Consider the following 19,563-nt stretch of genomic DNA (forward strand, 5'->3'; position numbering starts at 1 on the left):
AAAAGGGAAATAAACAATCAGAAATTAACAGTAAACGTTACTCACAAAAGTTTTTAAAGAATATAAATGTTTCAAATGTCATATTATCGCTATGTACAGTGTTATAACGATGTGCAAATAGTTTGAAAGATAAAATAAATAAACATAAATATGGGTTGTATTTAGATTGGTGTTTGTTCTTCACTTGTTGCTTTTTTCTTGTGGCAACAGGTCACAAATACTGCTGCCGTGATGGCACACTGGTATTTCACCCAGTAGATATGAGAGTTTATCAAGATTTTTTTTATTTGTATTATTCTTCTTTGTGGGTCTGTGTAATCTGGGTGAAATATGTGTGTCACGGCTGGCTGAAGGACGGGACCAAGGTGCAGCATGGTAAGCGTACATTTCCTCTTTATTAAAAATGACGCCGACAAAACAAAGAACAAAACCAAACCTTGAAGCTTTGGGCTATGTGCCCTGAACAAAGGCCAAGTTAACTTCCCACAAAACAGGTGGGGGAAAAGGGTACCTAAGTATGGTTCTCAATCAGAGACAGCGATAGACAGCTGTCCCTGATTGAGAACTACACCTGGCCAAACACATAGAAATAGAAAATCATATAACATAGAACATAGACTGCCCACCCAAATCACACACATAAAATGCTCTCTACGGTCAGGGTGTGACAATGTGTCTCTAATATGGTCGTACATTTCCCAGGAGGTTAGAAAGTGCAGCTTGGTTTCCATCTCATTTTGTGGGCAGTGTGCACATGGCCTGTCTTCTCTTGAGAGCCAGGTCTGCCTACGGCGACCTCCCTCAATAGCAAGGCCACACTCACTGAATCTGTAAATAGTCAAAGCTTTTCCTAATTTTGGGTCATTCACAGCGGTCAGGTATTCTGCTACTGTGTACTTTCTGTTTAGGGCCAACTAGCATTCCAGTGTGTTCTCTGTCTGTCAGTGTGTATCTGTGGCTCACAGGCTCTGCCCCCTAGGAGCAGAGGGGGTCGTGAAAGTATAAAACCTCTTGGGCTCCCTCCAGCCAGACTGTAGACCTACTGGAAACTATAGAGACACCTGAGTTTCGCCCCACTGGCTAAACTATCCCGTCACAATGCTGTCACGGTAAGTGAGCACTAACACAAGGGTGGCTTGCATTGGGTATTTGGTTTTGACTTACGTGTGTGTACTGGAACTTTTAAAATGACACAATCTATTTGGCATATTTGGACAGCTGTATTCTTGGGGGAAGTGTATTTGTTAGTCTACCTGTAGAAGGACACTTGAGACGTTTAGACCTGCTGAGGGTATTTCAATGAGAGAGAGAGGCGAACCGTTTAATTCATTGTTTTTGTGGGATCCCAATAGCTTGGCAATGTGTGTGTCATTTTTGTTGTTATTCCAGACTTCCTTTTTTCTTGTTCAAATCCTAATCTTCAATAACAATAGATTTACAATTTATATCAATGATGATACTGGTACAAGATAAAGTGACGGGACTCTAAATAGTCTTTAAAAAGATTTTGGGAATTTACCTTTAAAGTCAAAATAGTTCACAATAATCCTTTATTTGACTTTTCATTATATTAAAATATGAAAAGTATATCATGTACCAACATATCATTGATTCATTTTTTTAATGAACATTTCATTGATAATTCATTATCCATAATATATCTTGAACATAAGAACATCCATAAGGTACTTGGCATTGCTGCAAGTTACACATATTCTTATTATAATGTAATGAGCAGGAAAAACACAGTTCCTCCTACCTGCTTCCATTCAAATACTCGTTTTCCTTTCCCACTGCCACTATGACCTTAAGATGGCTTCTGGGAGAAGTCATTACATCTGTTTGACTAAAGTATTGTTTTAAAAGTGTACTGACCAGTTCTATCTCTGTGTTCTTCATTCTAACAGAACGTTGTTTGTTCCTTTGATCTTTGCTTTGGCTGGTCTTGCTCTCTCAGCCCCCATTACTGGTAAGAAAACATGAAATTAAACCTTCTGTTAAATCTTATAAATGTTGGGGAATTTAGAATATTTCCATCAGTAACTACAGCTTAATAATAATGTACATTTTCTTATAATAGGTGAACAAGATGTCTAGAGACGACGGTTTCCATTTTAGTTTAATTTCAGTTTCAACGCAATGACAAAACATGCTTCACCTTTCCAGTTATCCAGTCTGTAAACTACTATAAGCTACTCTAAACTAAACTGCAAACATCAAGTGAGCAAACATATCAACCAAAATGACCATTGTGTTTAAGGAGGCCTTTGCAATGTATAGGACGACCTCCATCCATCCCATTGAATCACAATGGGAGTCCTCTGCTTCTCCACAACAGTAGTGTAATCAGAACCCAGGTCACTCTGTGGAGACACAAAAGAGGTCTGTTCTCTTGTGCCTGATGTGGGATAGAGAGAGAAGTAGGGTGGGCCTTACATATGGTCTATTCAAATGGAGATAAATCCCCAAACCACTAATCATGCTCCCCTATGCATCTTTCATTTGCAGATGGAACAGAGGGAGATAATGATGGTAACGTGTCATTTGTGTTTTATCATGACATTCATAATTACCACAACAGTTAGAAAATTACAGGCTAATAATCTTTGTTAATTATAAGTAGTGTATACACATGAATGTATTTGTATTTAGTCAGAAGTAATGTTTATGATGGAACAATGACACCATTCACTGTGCTGTGTATCAGAGAGAGCTGCTGCTCTGCTAGAGCACCTTAATGTTAAGCACACTGACAAGCCCTCCTGTCAAAGCCTACACACATAGGTCACATATGGATCGCTTCCGATATGTGCTTTGTCTTCTGATTTCATTTACATTCATTTTCAAAACACTGGACTGAAACCAGTGTTGCATGATTGGATACATTAAGATATTGAGTTTTATAGTTTGGTATTGGCTTAGCTGGGTGATCATTGGCAACTGAAAAAATGGGTGCTATGATACTTTTCTGGTCTCAGGTGCCAAAGATGGCGAAGGCCCCACTGGCAGCCCGGTAGTTGCAGCAGCAGCTGGAGACTCTGTAGGTTTGTATTGACTCCAATGTATCTCCTACCCAATAACTAGTTAAACACACCAGGTATGTACCATTTCATACCGACAGAAACTAAACAGAAAACCTCTGTTGTTCACAGGGACCACAGATGGGACTGACTCTAGTAAAGAGCTGGCTGGAGGTATGAGTGGCTGGGTTTGGGGACTGGGGGAATCTGTCTTTCTATCAAGGAAGAAGTGTATGACTTAGAATCAACTCAACTGTCAAGGAAACCAACTCTGGAGATTAGAACAATAATTAGGATGGTGATTCCCCCTGAAAGTAAAAACGTTAACTTCACAGTACCAGTGAAGGACGTGCAACATGAGAGAATTAAAAACTGAGCTGTTGATCGTGACACTAATTTGTTTTTAGGTAGCAGACAACATGGGCCTGCTTTGAGACTATCATGGAGACACTTAACTGTAATATTGGCCACTCACATAAACCTGTATGTATACACTATAACAACAGTACCCAGGAAACATATCTAGACAAATGCTTTCTAGACCAGACATGAGTAAATTGTCATAGTTTCACCTGTCCCCAGAGAGCGGCAGAGACCGCCCTAGAGACTATTATGACACTCAGCTGTTTTCTGTTAATAATTATGATTCCCTTTTAAGTGAGGTGTGTTTTCTGTTACCCTTTGCAGAAGCTTGATTTGTTTTCTGTGTGCGTTGTCTCCTTAGTAGTTATCGAGTCTTAGTGTTTGTTGTTTTCCCAGTTTTACATGGTACCTACTGTTGAATGTTTCCCAGTAAAGTATTTACATTTCTTCTAAACCAAGGGTTCCTCGATTGGTTCTCTTCTCTGCTCCTGGGTCCTACCTCATCATGCCCCATAAATGTGTCAGTCTGACTATTTGCTGTGGGCTCATGCTGAAGGTTTAGTCAGATGACAGAATAAACCAAAGGCTTCTCAAATCCAAGCCAAAGTTATATCAATTCCCCAAACATTTTCATGCCATAAAACATTTTACTTACCAGCTTCTTCAAACACACATTCTATAACATCCACTTTAAACACTATTTGAAAGACAGTAAGTCCAATCAAAACCATTTACCAATTAAAAAATATAGTAATATTGATCTTGTCCAGACCAATTTTATTACTGAAGAGTCCATGGCTAAAACAAGTTCAATGGCCAGACGACAAACTCCAACTCACCCAATGTTTTCTTCTTCATTTATCAGATGTGAGTAGCAGTGATACATCCACAGACACAAGCAGTGAGTCACCAATTGATTTGAATGGAAATGAAGCACACTGACTACTGGGGATTTCCTGATAATTACAGTAATGGTGACTTCAATAACAGCATCAAAGTCACCCGTCCTTGTCTTCTAGATGGAGATACCAGCGTGGAAACCACAGGCAGTCCTGATGCCCCTGATGCCCCAGGTGAGGCCTAGGAGTAAAATACACAAAGGTCAAATGATGTCAAAGATAAGGGTCGAAATCATTCAATAAGAATGAGCCGGTTGACGTTTATTGTCATGAGTCTTGTCCTGGAGGAACTGAGAAATTCCCCCTTAGATTGGCAAGCTGCAAAGTCAAAATTGGCTATATTGTACAAATGAATGGTCTTAATTTCAGGTTAGGGTTATGCATCAGAGTTTTCATTGTGGTTAAGGTTAGGGTTAGAGTTCAAATCAGATTTTATGACTTTGTTGCTCTGCCAGCTAGTGACTATTCTGCAGAGCTGCCTCCAGAACAAGATTCATCACGAAAAATGCTAACCAGCTGGTCAAAATCTGTGAAAGTCCCTGTTGATGATGAGGATTTGTTATTTCAATTCATGCAGTAAAATATTTTTGCCCAGGGAGCGCGGCATGCTGTCACGTGCTGTGCCTTGAAGGGCACATAAAATATATACATTACCGTTCAAAAGTTTGGGGTCACTTAGAAATGTTCTTGTTTTTGGAAGAAAAGCAACAAATGTTGTCCATTAAAATAACATCGAACAAGGACATTTCTAAGTGACCCCAAACTTTTGAACAGTAGTGTATATACTGTATACTTCATCTGCATGTCCACTTTAAAGTCACTCCGAATTGGACAAAGCTGTGAGACACAAACTTTAGCCTCATATCTACTGTCAACAAAAACAATGGCCAAAATGTTGTATAGTTGTATAATCAATAACAAGGTAAGAAATTACACAGTATTTTCAAGCCTTCCAATAACACTAATGTTATTATGTAAAGATGCAGCTGAAGCAGCAGGCAGCCAAGATACAACTGATGCAGCTGGTGAGTGAAGCGATAATGTCATTATGTTAAGATGCAGCTCGTGAGTGAAGCGATAATGTCATTATGTTAAGATGCAGTTGGTGAGTGAAGCGATAATGTCATTATGTTAAGATGCAGTTGGTGAGTGAAGCGATAATGTCATTATGTTAAGATGCAGCTGGTGAGTGAAGCGATAATGATTTCATTATGTTAAGATGCAGCTGGTGAGGGAAGCGATAATGTCATTATGTTAAGATGCAGCTGGTGAGGGAAGCGATAATGTCATTATGTTAAGATGCAGTTGGTGAGTGAAGCGATAATGTCATTATGTTAAGATGCAGCTGATGCAGCTGGTGAGTGAAGCGATAATGATTTCATTATGTTAAGATGCAGCTGGTGAGGGAAGCGATAATGTCCTTATGTTAAGATGCAGCTGGTGAGTGAAGCGATAATGATTTCATTATGTTAAGATGCAGCTGGTGAGGGAAGCGATAATGTCATTATGTTAAGATGCAGCTGGTGTGGGAAGCGATAATGTCATTATGTTAAGATGCAGCTGGTGAGGGAAGCGATAATGTCATTATGTTAAGATGCAGTTGGTGAGTGAAGTGAGAATGTCATTATGTTAAGATGCAGTTGGTGAGTGAAGCGATAATGTCATTATGTTAAGATGCAGCTGATGCAGCTGGTGAGTGAAGCGATAATGATTTCATTATGTTAAGATGCAGCTGGTGAGGGAAGCGATAATGTCATTATGTTAAGATGCAGCTGGTGAGGGAAGCGATAATGTCATTATGTTAAGATGCAGTTGGTGAGTGAAGCGATAATGTCATTATGTTAAGATGCAGCTGATGCAGCTGGTGAGTGAAGCGATAATGATTTCATTATGTTAAGATGCAGCTGGTGAGGGAAGCGATAATGTCATTATGTTAAGATGCAGTTGGTGAGTGAAGCGATAATGTCATTATGTTAAGATGCAGCTGATGCAGCTGGTGAGTGAAGCGATAATGATTTCATTATGTTAAGATGCAGCTGGTGAGGGAAGCGATAATGTCATTATGTTAAGATGCAGCTGGTGAGGGAAGCGATAATGTCATTATGTTAAGATGTCATTATGTTAAGATGCAGCTGATGCAGCTGGTGAGTGAAGCGATAATGATTTCATTATGTTAAGATGCAGCTGGTGAGGGAAGCGATAATGTCATTATGTTAAGATGCAGCTGATGAGTGAGCTGTCATTATGTTAAGATGCAGCTGATGCAGCTGGTGAGTGATGATTTCATTATGTTAAGATGCAGCTGGTGAGGGAAGCGATAATGTCATTATGTTAAGATGCAGCTGGTGAGGGAAGCGATAATGTCATTATGTTAAGATGCAGCTGGTGAGGGAAGCGATAATGTCATTATGTTAAGATGCAGTTGGTGAGTGAAGCGATAATGTCATTATGTTAAGATGCAGCTGATGCAGCTGGTGAGTGAAGCGATAATGATTTCATTATGTTAAGATGCAGCTGGTGAGGGAAGCGATAATGTCATTATGTTAAGATGCAGTTGGTGAGTGAAGCGATAATGTCATTATGTTAAGATGCAGCTGATGCAGCTGGTGAGTGAAGCGATAATGATTTCATTATGTTAAGATGCAGCTGGTGAGGGATAATGTCATTATGTTAAGATAATGTCATTATGTTAAGATGCAGCTGGTGGTGAGTGAGGTCATTATGTTAAGATGCGATAATGTCATTATGTTAAGATGCAGCTGGTGAGGGAAGCGATAATGTCATTATGTTAAGATGCAGCTGGTGAGGGAAGCGATAATGTCATTATGTTAAGATGCAGCTGGTGAGGGAAGCGATACGTTTTGAGACATGTTCTTGCCACCCAAGGCCACAGCTTCCTCGTTCTTTTGTGTACAACAGCTACTTTTACCCCCAGAAAGTCTAAGCACAGCTGGGTACAACAGCTACTTTAGTCAAAACAAAGATACAAAGTGAAACACAAATTCTTCTAGAGTTATAATACATTGTACAAAATGGTAGTTAGAGGTGACGCTTGGATCCCCAATTCCCCTTCCCTGATACATGTGTAAATATTGTACTATAAATTGTGCCTTTCAGTATTATACTTAGTGTCTTCAGAAAGTTGTCATACTTATTCCAAATGTTGTTATGTTACAGCCTGAATTCAAAATTGATTTGTTTATTTTTTTCTCACCCAGCTACACATAATGTCAAAAGTGAAAACATGTTTTTAGAAAATGTTGTAAATGTATTGAAAATGTAATACAGAAATATCTAACTTACATAAGTACTCATTCCCTGAGTCAATACTTTGTAGAAGCTCACCGATTACACCTGTGAGTCTTTTTGGATAAGTCTTTAACCTCTATGGGACGGTTGAGCTAATGTATACTAATGTGATTAGCATGAGGTTGTAAGTAACAAACAAAACATCCCGGGACATAGACATGTTGACAGTGAGAAGGTGTCAGCAGAGGTTTTGGGTAAGACATTTTCTCTCTGAATTCCTTGTTCAATAACCAAGCTCTGATTTCACTGATCATCAGAACATAGCATCATTATAACTGTAACAAACATAACCAGTGTAATAAACATTGCTATAAACATCAACAGGCAGACTTAAAATATATAATAAATCTATGTTGCTTTAAATTATGATTTCAGAATCAGCAGATGTGGATAAGTCTCCAGACGATGACTCCACAGAGTCTCCAGAAAGTGATTCCACAGAGTCTCCTGACAGTGACTCCACAGAGTCTCCTGACAGTGACTCCACAGGTAAGTGTTAAAAACAGACTGATTCAAAACCAAAATCTGTAAGTTAAAGTACATGGCAGCTGGTGAAGATAAAGACAGATGAAAAACATGCCAAAAATACGAGGACAGTATAATGTGGAAAAGTGCACAGTACCCAACATTAACGTTGGAGATACAAATCTAAGAGTATTTTTCTTTGTCCATCAGATCAGTGTTTCCCAACTCCAGTCCTCAAGTACCCCCAACAGTACACGTTGATTCAACTCATTGAGGTCTTGATGAAACACAAGTTGACACGTTGAATCAGGTGTGCTTGTCTGGGGCTACACCAAAATGGTGTGCTTTGGGGTACTAGAGGACTGGAGTTGGGAAACTGCATTAGATGGCAATAAAGAAGAAAAACAGTGAGATGATGCCTCTGAGGATAAGGGACTAAAGACTTGGATTATGTATCTACAAAAATGAATACTTGGATTCTGACATTAACTAATCATAACATGAGGCAGGTGAACTCCTTGCTGAGAAAGAGAAAACATAGTTATCTTCACAGTATTTTCAATAGGAAGCGCTGGCAGTAAAAAAAAAGTTCCTTTGTTTTGGTCGTGAAGAACTAGAATGGTCACAGTGCAGTAGGTCATCCTCTGTCATTCCACAGACAAGGACGACAGGGACGATGCTGTAAATACCGCCGTTAATACTGTACGCCCCCCCACCCCTCAAAGCATTGATAAATAGACAATACATGACCCTGTCTAATGAAAACATGATTAGGTACTCATAATAAAACACACAATGAACTTTGTGTTTCTTTTTAAGATGAAGTGTTGACAGATGTGCAAACTGACTCTGGTAAGTATGAAGAACAACGTCAAGGTTTTCATCATAATGTTGTACTAGACAGGTTCATTGGCAATACAACAACATCAAATAATAGGTTGCGAAATGATTTGATTACATAAATCATGTGTGATTGTAGACGTGACCAGTGATGACACGGAGCAGGCCATGGAGACAGACAAAGATGACGACAAGAGTGACTCAGGTGTGCTAAATTGACATTTCTGAACTGGATATTCATTGTCTGGGAAACTGTCATTTGAGCCATTCTACCCATCAGTTGGTCATAAACCTGTTATTTTCTTCAGCTCAAGAGGATGCAGATGGGAAGGATACTGCAGGTGAAGAAGAAATGTTAGATAATGACTCTGCAGGTGAGTCTGCTCATTGAAGGTTGTGCATCTCTCACCCACAAAGGGTCATTATAGGGAAGGTCTCTCTACCGGTGTCCCCCATGACCTCTCTTGTTCTCAATTGGTTCAGAACTACATATTCTACGTCATATACCATAATAATTAATTACCAGAATGTCTAAACACTGTCACTTTTCTGCAGATGCTGCCACAGACAAAGACGATAGTGATGAGGATAAGGACATTGAACTAGATGGTAAGTCTCCTGCAGAAGAGAAGGACAGCGCAGAAGACACAGAGACAGGGGAAGCGACGGACAGCGACAGCAAACAAGACGACGCAGACTCAGACACTAAGGATGACAAGCCAGACAAAGACGACAAGAAAGACAGCACAGATGACAGCAAAGACAGCGACAGCTCAGACGACCGCAAAGACAGCAGCGAAGAAGAGGCCCAGGTTCCGGAGGAGGAACCAGAGCAACAGGAAATAGAAGAAAAGGACAGAGAGAGCCAACAGGACAGCTCAGACGAAAACGAAAAGCCAGACAAAGAAGATGAGAAAGACAGCGACAGCTCAGACGAAAACGACAAGCCAGATAAAGAAGATGAGAGAGACAGTGACAGCTCAGAAGAAGACGACAAGCCAGACAAAGAAGATGAGAAAGACAGCGACAGCTCAGACGAAAACGACAAGCCAGACAAAGAAGATGAGAAAGACAGCGACAGCTCAGACGAAAATGACAAGCCAGACAAAGAAGATGAGAGAGACAGCGACAGCTCAGAAGAAAACGACAAGCCAGACAAAGAAGATGAGAAAGACAGCGACAGCTCAGACGAAAACGACAAGCCAGACAAAGAAGATGAGAAAGACAGCGACAGCTCAGAAGAAAACGACAAGCCAGACAAAGAAGATGAGAGAGACAACGACAGCTCAGAAGAAAACGACAAGCCAGATAAAGAAGATGAGAAAGACAGCGACAGCTCAGACGAAAACGACAAGCCAGACAAAGAAGATGAGAGAGACAGCGACAGCTCAGAAGAAAACGACAAGCCAGACAAAGAAGATGAGAAAGACAGCGACAGCTCAGACGAAAACGACAAGCCAGACAAAGAAGATGAGAAAGACAGCGACAGCTCAGACGAAAACGACAAGCCAGACAAAGAAGATGAGAAAGACAGCGACAGCTCAGACGAAAACGACAAGCCAGACAAAGAAGATGAGAGAGACAGCGACAGCTCAGACGAAAACGACAAGCCAGACAAAGAAGATGAGAGAGACAGCGACAGCTCAGACGAAATCGACAAGCCAGACAAAGAAGATGAGAAAGACAGCGACAGCTCAGACGAAAACGACAAGCCAGACAAAGAAGATGAGAGAGACAGCGACAGCTCAGACGAAAACGACAAGCCAGACAAAGAAGATGAGAGAGACAGCGATAGCTCAGACGAAAACGACAAGCCAGACAAAGAAGATGAGAGAGACAGCGACAGCTCAGACGAAAACGACAAGCCAGACAAAGAAGATGAGAGAGACAGCGACAGCTCAGATGACAGCAAAGACAGCAGCGAAGAGGATGTCCAGGTCTCGGAGAAGAAACCAAAGCAGCAGGAAATGGACATGAAGGAGGGAGGTGACGTGGGGGAAGAGCAGGCCAGCCCTGAAGACAACATCAAGGAGGGAAGCCCTGTAGGGAGCCAAGACTTTGAGCCTCTACAGGATTCGGAGGAGGAGGCGGAGATGGAGTCAAAGGAGGAGGGGAAGCTGGAGGAGGCGGAGAAGGAGGAGGAGGAGCTGGATGCGGAGATGAACCTAGACACAACAGAGTCCGACAGTAAAGAGGACAGTAAGGATGACAGTAAGAATGAGATTAAGGATGAGAGTGAGGATAAGACTGAGGCTGACGCAGACTCCAACAGTGAAGAGGACACTAATGATAGCATGATGAAGGAGCCCAAAGGTGCGGTTACCACTACTAAACCATAGAAATGTAGCTAATAATTAGGCCATAATGAAATGTACATATGTGATTCCCTGTAAAATGGGCTCCCTAGTGGCCCAGCGGTCTAAGGCACTGCATCTCAGTGCTAGAGATGTCACTACAGACCCTGGTTAGATTCCAGACTGTATCACAACCGGCCGCGATTGGGAGTCCCATAGGACAGCGCACAATTGGCTCAGCGTCGTCCGGGTTTGGCCATCATTGTAAATAACAATTTGTTCTTAACTGACTTGCCTTGTTAAATAAAGGTTAAATAAAAAAAATATAAAAGCACTAAGTACTATATTGTGAGTGATAATGGTACCCTATTGTGATAACTGAAACACTGCTTTCTGATACAGATTCTGATGATGCTGACAAAGATGACAAGGATGCCTCTGGTATGTCAATCTATCTTGCATGTCACTTGATCCCCTTGCTTGTTAATCAGCTGAACCATGCATCACTGAATCAAAGAGCCTGGAGTAATTTGTATCAAACGTTCCATCATTTCATACGATTTCTCGATGTTATGCACATTTTCTTTTCATAGACTCAGACGATGACAAATCTGAATCTGATGCAGAGCCAGGCACAGATTCACACAAAGGTTTGTTTCCTCTTATCCTGAATCATATCACCTGTGCTTTCAAATGGCTTGGTCTTTAGCTGTTGTAACGTTCTAATGAATTATTGTGGGTCAACATCATGTATATTAATCTGGTCTTTAGATGAGGATGAGACCGACGAGGATTCCCATGATGTGTCAGAGTCCATGGTGAAAGGTTAGTCAAAGCCATACAAACAAACGTTCACATTTGAATAATTGAAATAGTAAAATAAAGTCTGTTTCGTGTTTTTTCCCCTCAGATGACGATATGGATGATGATGACATGGATGGGGCAGAAACAATGGCTCCAGATTCAGAAGGTAAGGACCAAAACTGACTTACATCTTTGGGTAGTTACCAATGAAAGGCCCCATCATTCTAAGGCTTCCTCGACCAGGGGAGGAAACAGTGCATGTGTGTGCACCAACCAACTCAGTCAATGTGCCATGAAGTAAACATATATTTTGTCCCTGTGACTTCTCTGATCAGATGTCTGTTTGTTTGAACAGAGATTACATCTCACAACATTATGCAGACACACACACACACACACACACACACACACACACACACACACACACACACACACACACACACACACACACACACACACACACACACACACACACACACACACACACACACACACACACACACACACACACACACACACACACACACACACACACACACACAACACCACTCTTAGCACTGTACAGGGAGTTATCTGACTAATTTATCCAAACACATGATGTACAATGACAAGTATGAGGAAGAGAACAACACAAGGATGAAAGAACATTTAAAAAATACATATAAACCTGCATACTGGGAGCACTTAACAGAGCTTTACTGGGAACAGTGTGGATTGGAATAAACATCCCTTTCTCCCTCAGCTGTTCCAGCTGACATCCTGGACCAATCAGACCAACAGGATTACATGGCACAGGGTGCCTCTCACGGTAATGTCAGCAGAACACTATGACACACCAAGCCACATCAGCACATTAACATATCATATATGCAATTTAGCAGACACTTATTTTCCTCAAATAATCTGTATCCACACACATTGACTCAGTACCGGTACCTCCAGTATTTTTTTATTTAACTAGGCAAGTCAGTTAAGAACAAATTCTTATTTACAATGACGGCCTACAGGGGAACAGTGGGTTAACTGCCTTTTTCAGGGGCAGAACCGCAGATTTTTACCTTGTCAGCTCTGCGATTCAATCTAGCAACGTTTCGGTTACTGGCCCAACGCTCTAACCACTAGAATACCTGCCATCCCGTATATAGCCTCGTTATTGTTATTTTATTAGTGTTCTATTAATTTTTACTTGAGTTTATTTAGTAAATGTTTTTCTTAATTAACTCTTTTTTTTTCTTCAAACTGCATTGTTAGTTAAGGGCTTGTAAGTCAGCAGTTCACAGAAAGGTCACCTGTTGTATTTGGCGCAAATACAATTTGATTTGACTTACAGTCATGTGTGCTAACATTTGACTTGTGTACATCTTACATCCGTTTCATACGTATTTAATCCGTCTGTCACTCTCTGACATAGAGAGAGATGGAGGGCATCCATTATACTGTATGATGCTTTCAGATTGTATTCACTTCTATGTACTGTATATCTCATTTTGTTTACAGGCGCTGATGCACCGGCAGCCCAGTCTTAGCCCTGTGGGTTGAGGCCACATGACGCTGTGAATGGAATCAGACAGTTTGATAGGTAGCTAAAGCCATATCCATTGATTTGTACTTACTATAAGAGGAGAGGCACATTGTACATTGAATAATTTTTTGACTTCATTCCATCTCTTTTCATTGCAGTCCCATCATGGTGAATCCCACTTAAAACCAACAAGTCCTCCTGTAGTCATGACAACAAACAGAGTAAACGAAATTTACGTTCCTTAACCCTCTCTTGCCACTCAAAATGGTGAAGGTGTCTACGGGGATACAATTAAATTATTCTACTGTTTTGGTGTACAAAGCATTTTTACATTACATTACTTTTTGACTGCATTGGTTTTTTTTGGCATCTCAAGGGTAATTTAATATTTGATCATGGAGAATATATATTTTTTCAACTTTGTTTTTTGTTAAAGACAGTTTATTTAAGTTGTGACATCATCATTATACAAGTTACACCCCTGTCTTATCAACTAGCGTGTTGATAAAATGGTCAACATGTTCCCTTACAATGCCCTTGAAAAAAACAGAAGCCTGTTTTTTAAAGATAGCATTCAGTCATTGTAGGTTTGCTAGGTTTCTGCAGGTTGTGGGTTACTAAAGTTTTCCTCTTGCTTTCATGTGATGCATTGCTGTCTCAGTCCTTGACAGAAAGCTCAATTGGCACTTTTTCCTTAACCGATAACGGCTGCTACATTTGAAAAATAACTCCTACTGGCTCAGTTCAACATTCATTTTAAAGTTATTAGTAACATAAGGTTCTTTAAAAAAAGAAGTGTACATACAATGTCTTTGATTAAGTATAATCTACATTGGTTGGACAAATGATAAAATAACAATTGCATAGACATAATGAGAATTTAATTTCATAACTGTATGCACACAGGGGGAAAATCTAATAAATATTGAGTTGTCAGATCATTTTGGGGGGGCGATTTTGTTGGGATAAAAAGCAGTATGTGTGTGTTGTTGTGAATGTGTAAAGGATGTGCTGATGAAACAAGAAGCATGTAAGAATCCTACTCACTGACTACCAGGACATTACAATAATATCAACTATAAATAATATGATAATACAATGAACAAACAAAATATAATGTCATAATAATAATCAAGGGAGTTACATTGTGATACATTGACAATTGAAATACAGACACATGTCAAGTTCAATACTAGCATACAAAGTCCTACATTCAGGGTCTGGGATAATATACCACATTAGTAACCAACACAGCAGATAACCTTTTCAGACATTGTAACACTACAACAACACTGAATAACAACACTGTAATAAAAGAGATTATGCCAATGATGACATGAAGAAGAGGTGTTAAGTGCACTGGCCTGGTAGCAAACACTGTATAGCTACAGGTAAGTCAGGGCCTGGTGCCACACATTTCTCCTAAATGGTATCTTGAGATACCACAATCCATCAATTGTTTTTCATGTCTTCCAGTATATGCTGTTCAACACTCCTATTTCTGACAAACCTTTCATTGTGGATGGATGAGTATTTCCAGGTAATGATATTCCTTTGGCCTTCTTTTCTTTCAATCCAACAGTGTCACTGTGGCTTTTGTCTTATAAGAAAGCATCATGGCATTGCTTATTTCCTCGTTCCTTGGCCCTGTTGACAAAGCGAGCCCCTTTGTGGTGGTTTCTGAAAGTGGCGCAACTGACCCAGCATCCCGGTAAGAGGATGGAAATGACCAGTAAGAGACAGATGTACAGAACGCATGTTTATTGCAACACTCAAGACATGCACACACACACACACACACACACACACACACACACACACACACACACACACACACACACACACACACACACACACACACACACACACACACACACACACACACACACACACACACACACACACACACACACACACACACACACACACACACAGCAAACAGGATGTGGACTAGGTGGAAGTGAAAGTGTTGTAGTGTAAGAGATTTACGGTCAAATATGCCCTAAATACCAGTCAGGGAATCCAGAAGAAGCATTGTACATGTGGATTTCAACTTGTCCTTGAGACAACAAAAGAGTTCAGGGACCAGGTCAGCTGACTCTGTTCTCTGGCAACCTGGTCCCTAACACATACTGTAGTTGTGAAGTCGCCTTTCGGCAGCAGGACAATAGACTCAAGGCATCTGCATGCTTCCCAACCGAAGCAATTCGTAGGAGTTTGTGCATATATTATGACGACGTTGATTTATATTTTTATGATCCCTTTTTTCTCCCCAATTCATAGTTACAGTCTTGTCCCATCACTGCAACTCCCGTGGGGAGTCGGGAGAGCTGAAGGTCGAGAGCCATGCATCCTCTGAAACAGGACCCTGCCAAGCTGCACTGCTTCTTGACACACTGCTCACTTAACCCAACCGCACCAACGTGTTGCAGGAAACACCGTACAACTGGTGAGCATGTCAGCATGCATGTGCCCGGCCCGCCACAGGAGTCGCTAGAGCACGATGGGACAAGGACATCCAAACCGTTCCCTAACCCGGATGACGCTGGGCCACTTGTGCGCTGCCTCATGGGTTTCCCGGTTGCGGCCGGCTGCGACACAGCCCGGGATCAAACTTGGATCTGTAGTGACACTACAAGTACTGCGATGCAGTACCTTAGACCACTGCGCCAGTCGGGAGGCCCCTATTTTGTGATGTTTTGTCAGTGTTGGACTTCAGTGAGGCTTTTTCAGATGTTTGGGCCCCTGAAACCTGGGGGTCTTCTCACATTACAAATAAACCACACCTGGTGGTCCAGACAGGACCCAGCCTGCATGGAGACGGAGGAAGAGGAGGAGAAAGAGGAGGTGTCACACACTGATCTGTTTCACCTGTCTTTGTGATTGTCTCCACCCCTCTCCAGGTGTGACACATCTTCCCCATTACCCCCTGTGTATTTATACCTGTGTTCTCTGTTTGTCTGTTTCCAGTTCATCTTGTTTGTCAAACTAACCAGCATTTTTGTGTCAGCGCCCGCTTTCCCCAAATCTCTCTCTGTCCTGACCCTGTACCCACCCACCTGACCACTCTGCCTGACCCTGACCCTGAGCGTGCCTGCCGTCCTGGACTTTGCCCCACCTCTGGATTACCAACCTCTGCCTGACCTGACCCTGAGCCTGCCTGCCGTCCTGTACCTTTACCCCTGTTGCTTTAATAAACATTGTTACTCCGACACGGACTGCATCTGGGTCTTACCTTGATACCTGATAGGAAGAGATGGAAGAGGAGGTGAGGAGAAGTGAACCAAAGACAAAAGGCTTCAAACAGCTCAGAACAAAGGGTATGTGCCCTGCCAGAAGACGAAGTAGAAGGCTACATATTTTCCTCTGTGTGAATGGCTGGTCACCTCTAACCTGAGTGATGTTCTGGTTGATGAAACAGAGAGTGGTGGTGGTACTGGAGCGTACAATGGGGACTACACCTGTAAAGACAGACCTCATCTCCACTGGTTAACCTTTGAGGGTGATGCTGGATCAATCCACCAGCCCGTCAGGCCTCTAATCTCAGCCGTTACCCAAGTTTGGCTCCAAGGCCACTTTCAGCCCACAACAGGAACCCATTGTCCCAGCCCAAGGAGCCTAGCGGTCACATGATGTGGGGAGGTGGGACATGGATCTAGCTAAGAGGAATCTTGGCAAAAGGCTGACAGGGTCCATAACATGCTGACCACACCACCTACATTGCGTGTGTGAACATGGCGAAATAAATGTACACATAGATGTTATTCAATCATTGCATCCACACTCCTTGTGCACGTCAATGTGCGTCTGCGTAGCCAGGCACTAAAATATAACTTTTTTCTGTTTGTGACACATGATGCACTGCAAGATCCGCCTCTCCCATCTACTCATTAGGTTTTAGGAGCATATACCCACGTGGGTGATTGAAAGACAACTGAGGTCCACACTCCAATCCAGTTGTTGGTGGTAATGCACCTTAAAGTTGGTTGCTAACCGCCATATAAAGTCAAAAGAAGAAGAAGAAGCGTGATGGAGAAGAGATTACCTTTTATCTGTGAATTAATTGTCAGATTAGATGATCTTGTGCATTTCAGGTAAATTAACTACCTAATGTTTATATCCCAGGACAAATTAGCTAGCAACAGCAAGCTAGCTAACTAAATTGCCATAAATGTTTAAACCTCTTACTCCTACCCCCTACTTTTTCGAACATTCTGTTAAAAATCGCGCAACATTTCAGCGCCCTGCTACTCATGCCAGGAATATAGTATATGCATATTATTAGTATGTGTGGATAGAAATCACGGCTGTGACTATAACAGAACGTGCGTTTCATCGAATAGCGCAGGAAAATCTGATCACTGAAAATGGGAAAATATATCCATGCGCCAATTGAACGTAATGTTGAATAGAAACCACATTAAATGGGGCCGAGGTTGCAATACCTACAGCTTCCACACGATGTCAACAGTCTTGTCATTTGCCTAGGATTTGTTTCTTGGTCAAACGGACACGAGGCAGCTCATTTCTCCGGTCTCCGACCGGATATTTTGGTTGAGATTTACCCGGACATTATTTCAAGACGTACAGCTATAGAATATACATCGCCTCGTGATCAATTTGATTGATTATTAATGTTTACTAATACCTAAAGTTGCATTACAAATGTATTTCGAAGTGTTTTGTGAAAGTTTATCGTCAACTTTTTTAATTTAAAAAAATGACGTTACGTTATAAAACGGTGTTTTTTTCCTTGATCACACTGTCTTCATAGATCGATATCTAGGCTATATATGGAACGATTTAATAAAAAAAGACCCAATAGTGATGTTTATGGGACATCTAGGAGTGCCAACAAAGAAGATGGTCAAAGGTAATGAATGTTTTATATTTTATTTCTGCATTTTGTGTAGCGCCGATTATGCTAATTATTTTGTTTACGTCCCCTGCGGGTATTTAGGGGTGTTGCATGCTATCAGATAATAGCTTCTCATGCTTTCGCCGAAAAGCATTTTAAAAATCTGACTTGTTGGCTGGATTCACAACGAATGTAGCTTTAATGCAGTACCCTGCATGTGTATTTTAATTAACGTTTGAGTTTTAACAAGTGCTATTAGCATTTAGCGTAGCGCATTTGCATTTCCAGATGTCTAGATGGGACGCATGCGTCCCGGGTCGACCTAAGAGGTTTAATGCTTTTTGACCTGTCCACAAATTAATATAGTTGGTTCAGGGTTCGTTTTGATATTTCAACCTGTATGTTCTGATGGTGTCTGGTGCGGGTGGACAAAATCAACATGCACGCGATGGCACACACCCGGTACAGTCAGCATGTAACACTATAATACGGCAGCCTTTCTATATGTTCTCCCCATCAACCCTGTTATTTTGATATACAAAGGGAGGAAGGGTCGCATGTCCTGCAGACGCACTTCCTCCCAGTACCAGTCAGTCCCAAACGTTCTAAAGAGAATTAGGCCCTAGTGCTGGTTCTGTTCAGTTAAATTAGAAAATAGGGTGTCTATTAGGGTGGCTAAATAGGGAGGCTAATAGGGTGGCTGTGCCCTCCACTGTCAGAATTAGAAAAAGTAAAGTCACGGTTGTTGCTAAATCAACATTTCAAGTAACGAGGCGATTGATTTAGAAACGTGTAAAAAAGATATGAATCAATGTATACAGATGAAGTTTCTTTGTGCCACTGAAGTCTATAGAGTTAAAGTTATTGGGTTGATCAAGGGAACAGTTGGTCTTATATTTCAGTGGACAACAACAGCGGTCTGTTTTAATGGCAGAGGTAATTACTTTGGTTATGAAAGATATATTTATCCAGTTTATCAGGAAGAATTTATTAAACCAATAAGTCTCTGAGCCTTGAGATATTAATGACAGTGTAAAACAGTCTGTCGGCTGGCGTTGACCTGGGCTGGGACTGATGTGAATAATAATAATAATAATATATGCCATTTAGCAGACGCTTTTATCCAAAGCGACTTACAGTCATGTGTGCATACATTCTACGTATGGGTGGTCCCGGGAATCGAACCCAA

The 19,563-nt window shown here is 41.3% G+C and overlaps 1 protein-coding gene across 3 annotated transcripts; it reads left to right on the forward strand.

Moving 5' to 3' along the window:
* The first annotated feature begins 1,010 nt into the window (after positions 1-1,010).
* On the forward strand, positions 1,011-14,457 carry LOC124012711 (otolith matrix protein OMM-64-like). 3 transcript variants are annotated; one of them, XM_046326606.1, is made up of 20 exons: positions 1,011-1,109; positions 1,908-1,969; positions 2,509-2,532; positions 2,979-3,044; positions 3,153-3,194; positions 4,249-4,284; positions 4,403-4,456; positions 5,263-5,307; positions 7,967-8,080; positions 8,876-8,908; positions 9,036-9,101; positions 9,205-9,270; positions 9,452-11,209; positions 11,593-11,631; positions 11,784-11,840; positions 11,962-12,015; positions 12,101-12,160; positions 12,737-12,802; positions 13,492-13,573; positions 13,675-14,457. In XM_046326606.1, exons 1-19 carry the CDS (start codon positions 1,099-1,101, stop codon positions 13,518-13,520), a joined length of 2,682 nt encoding a protein of 893 aa, XP_046182562.1. In that variant the 5' UTR covers positions 1,011-1,098; the 3' UTR covers positions 13,521-13,573; positions 13,675-14,457. The 3 variants fall into 3 exon arrangements, with proteins under 3 accessions (XP_046182562.1, XP_046182564.1, XP_046182563.1); XM_046326608.1 differs by having other exon boundaries at positions 7,967-8,054; positions 8,874-8,908; XM_046326607.1 differs by having other exon boundaries at positions 5,269-5,307.
* Positions 14,458-19,563: the final 5,106 nt, after the last annotated feature.

The sequence above is a fragment of the Oncorhynchus gorbuscha genome, linkage group LG24 (assembly GCF_021184085.1).
Source record: "Oncorhynchus gorbuscha isolate QuinsamMale2020 ecotype Even-year linkage group LG24, OgorEven_v1.0, whole genome shotgun sequence".
NCBI classification, from domain to species: Eukaryota; Metazoa; Chordata; class Actinopteri; order Salmoniformes; family Salmonidae; genus Oncorhynchus; species Oncorhynchus gorbuscha.

Bases quoted from the DNA above. Each gene is read 5' to 3' on its own strand.
- LOC124012711 (XM_046326606.1), top strand. The intron at 4,457-5,262 runs GTGAGGCCTAGG...TATTATGTAAAG, and splicing joins TGATGCCCCTGATGCCCCAG to ATGCAGCTGAAGCAGCAGGC. The intron at 8,909-9,035 runs GTAAGTATGAAG...GTGTGATTGTAG, and splicing joins AGATGTGCAAACTGACTCTG to ACGTGACCAGTGATGACACG.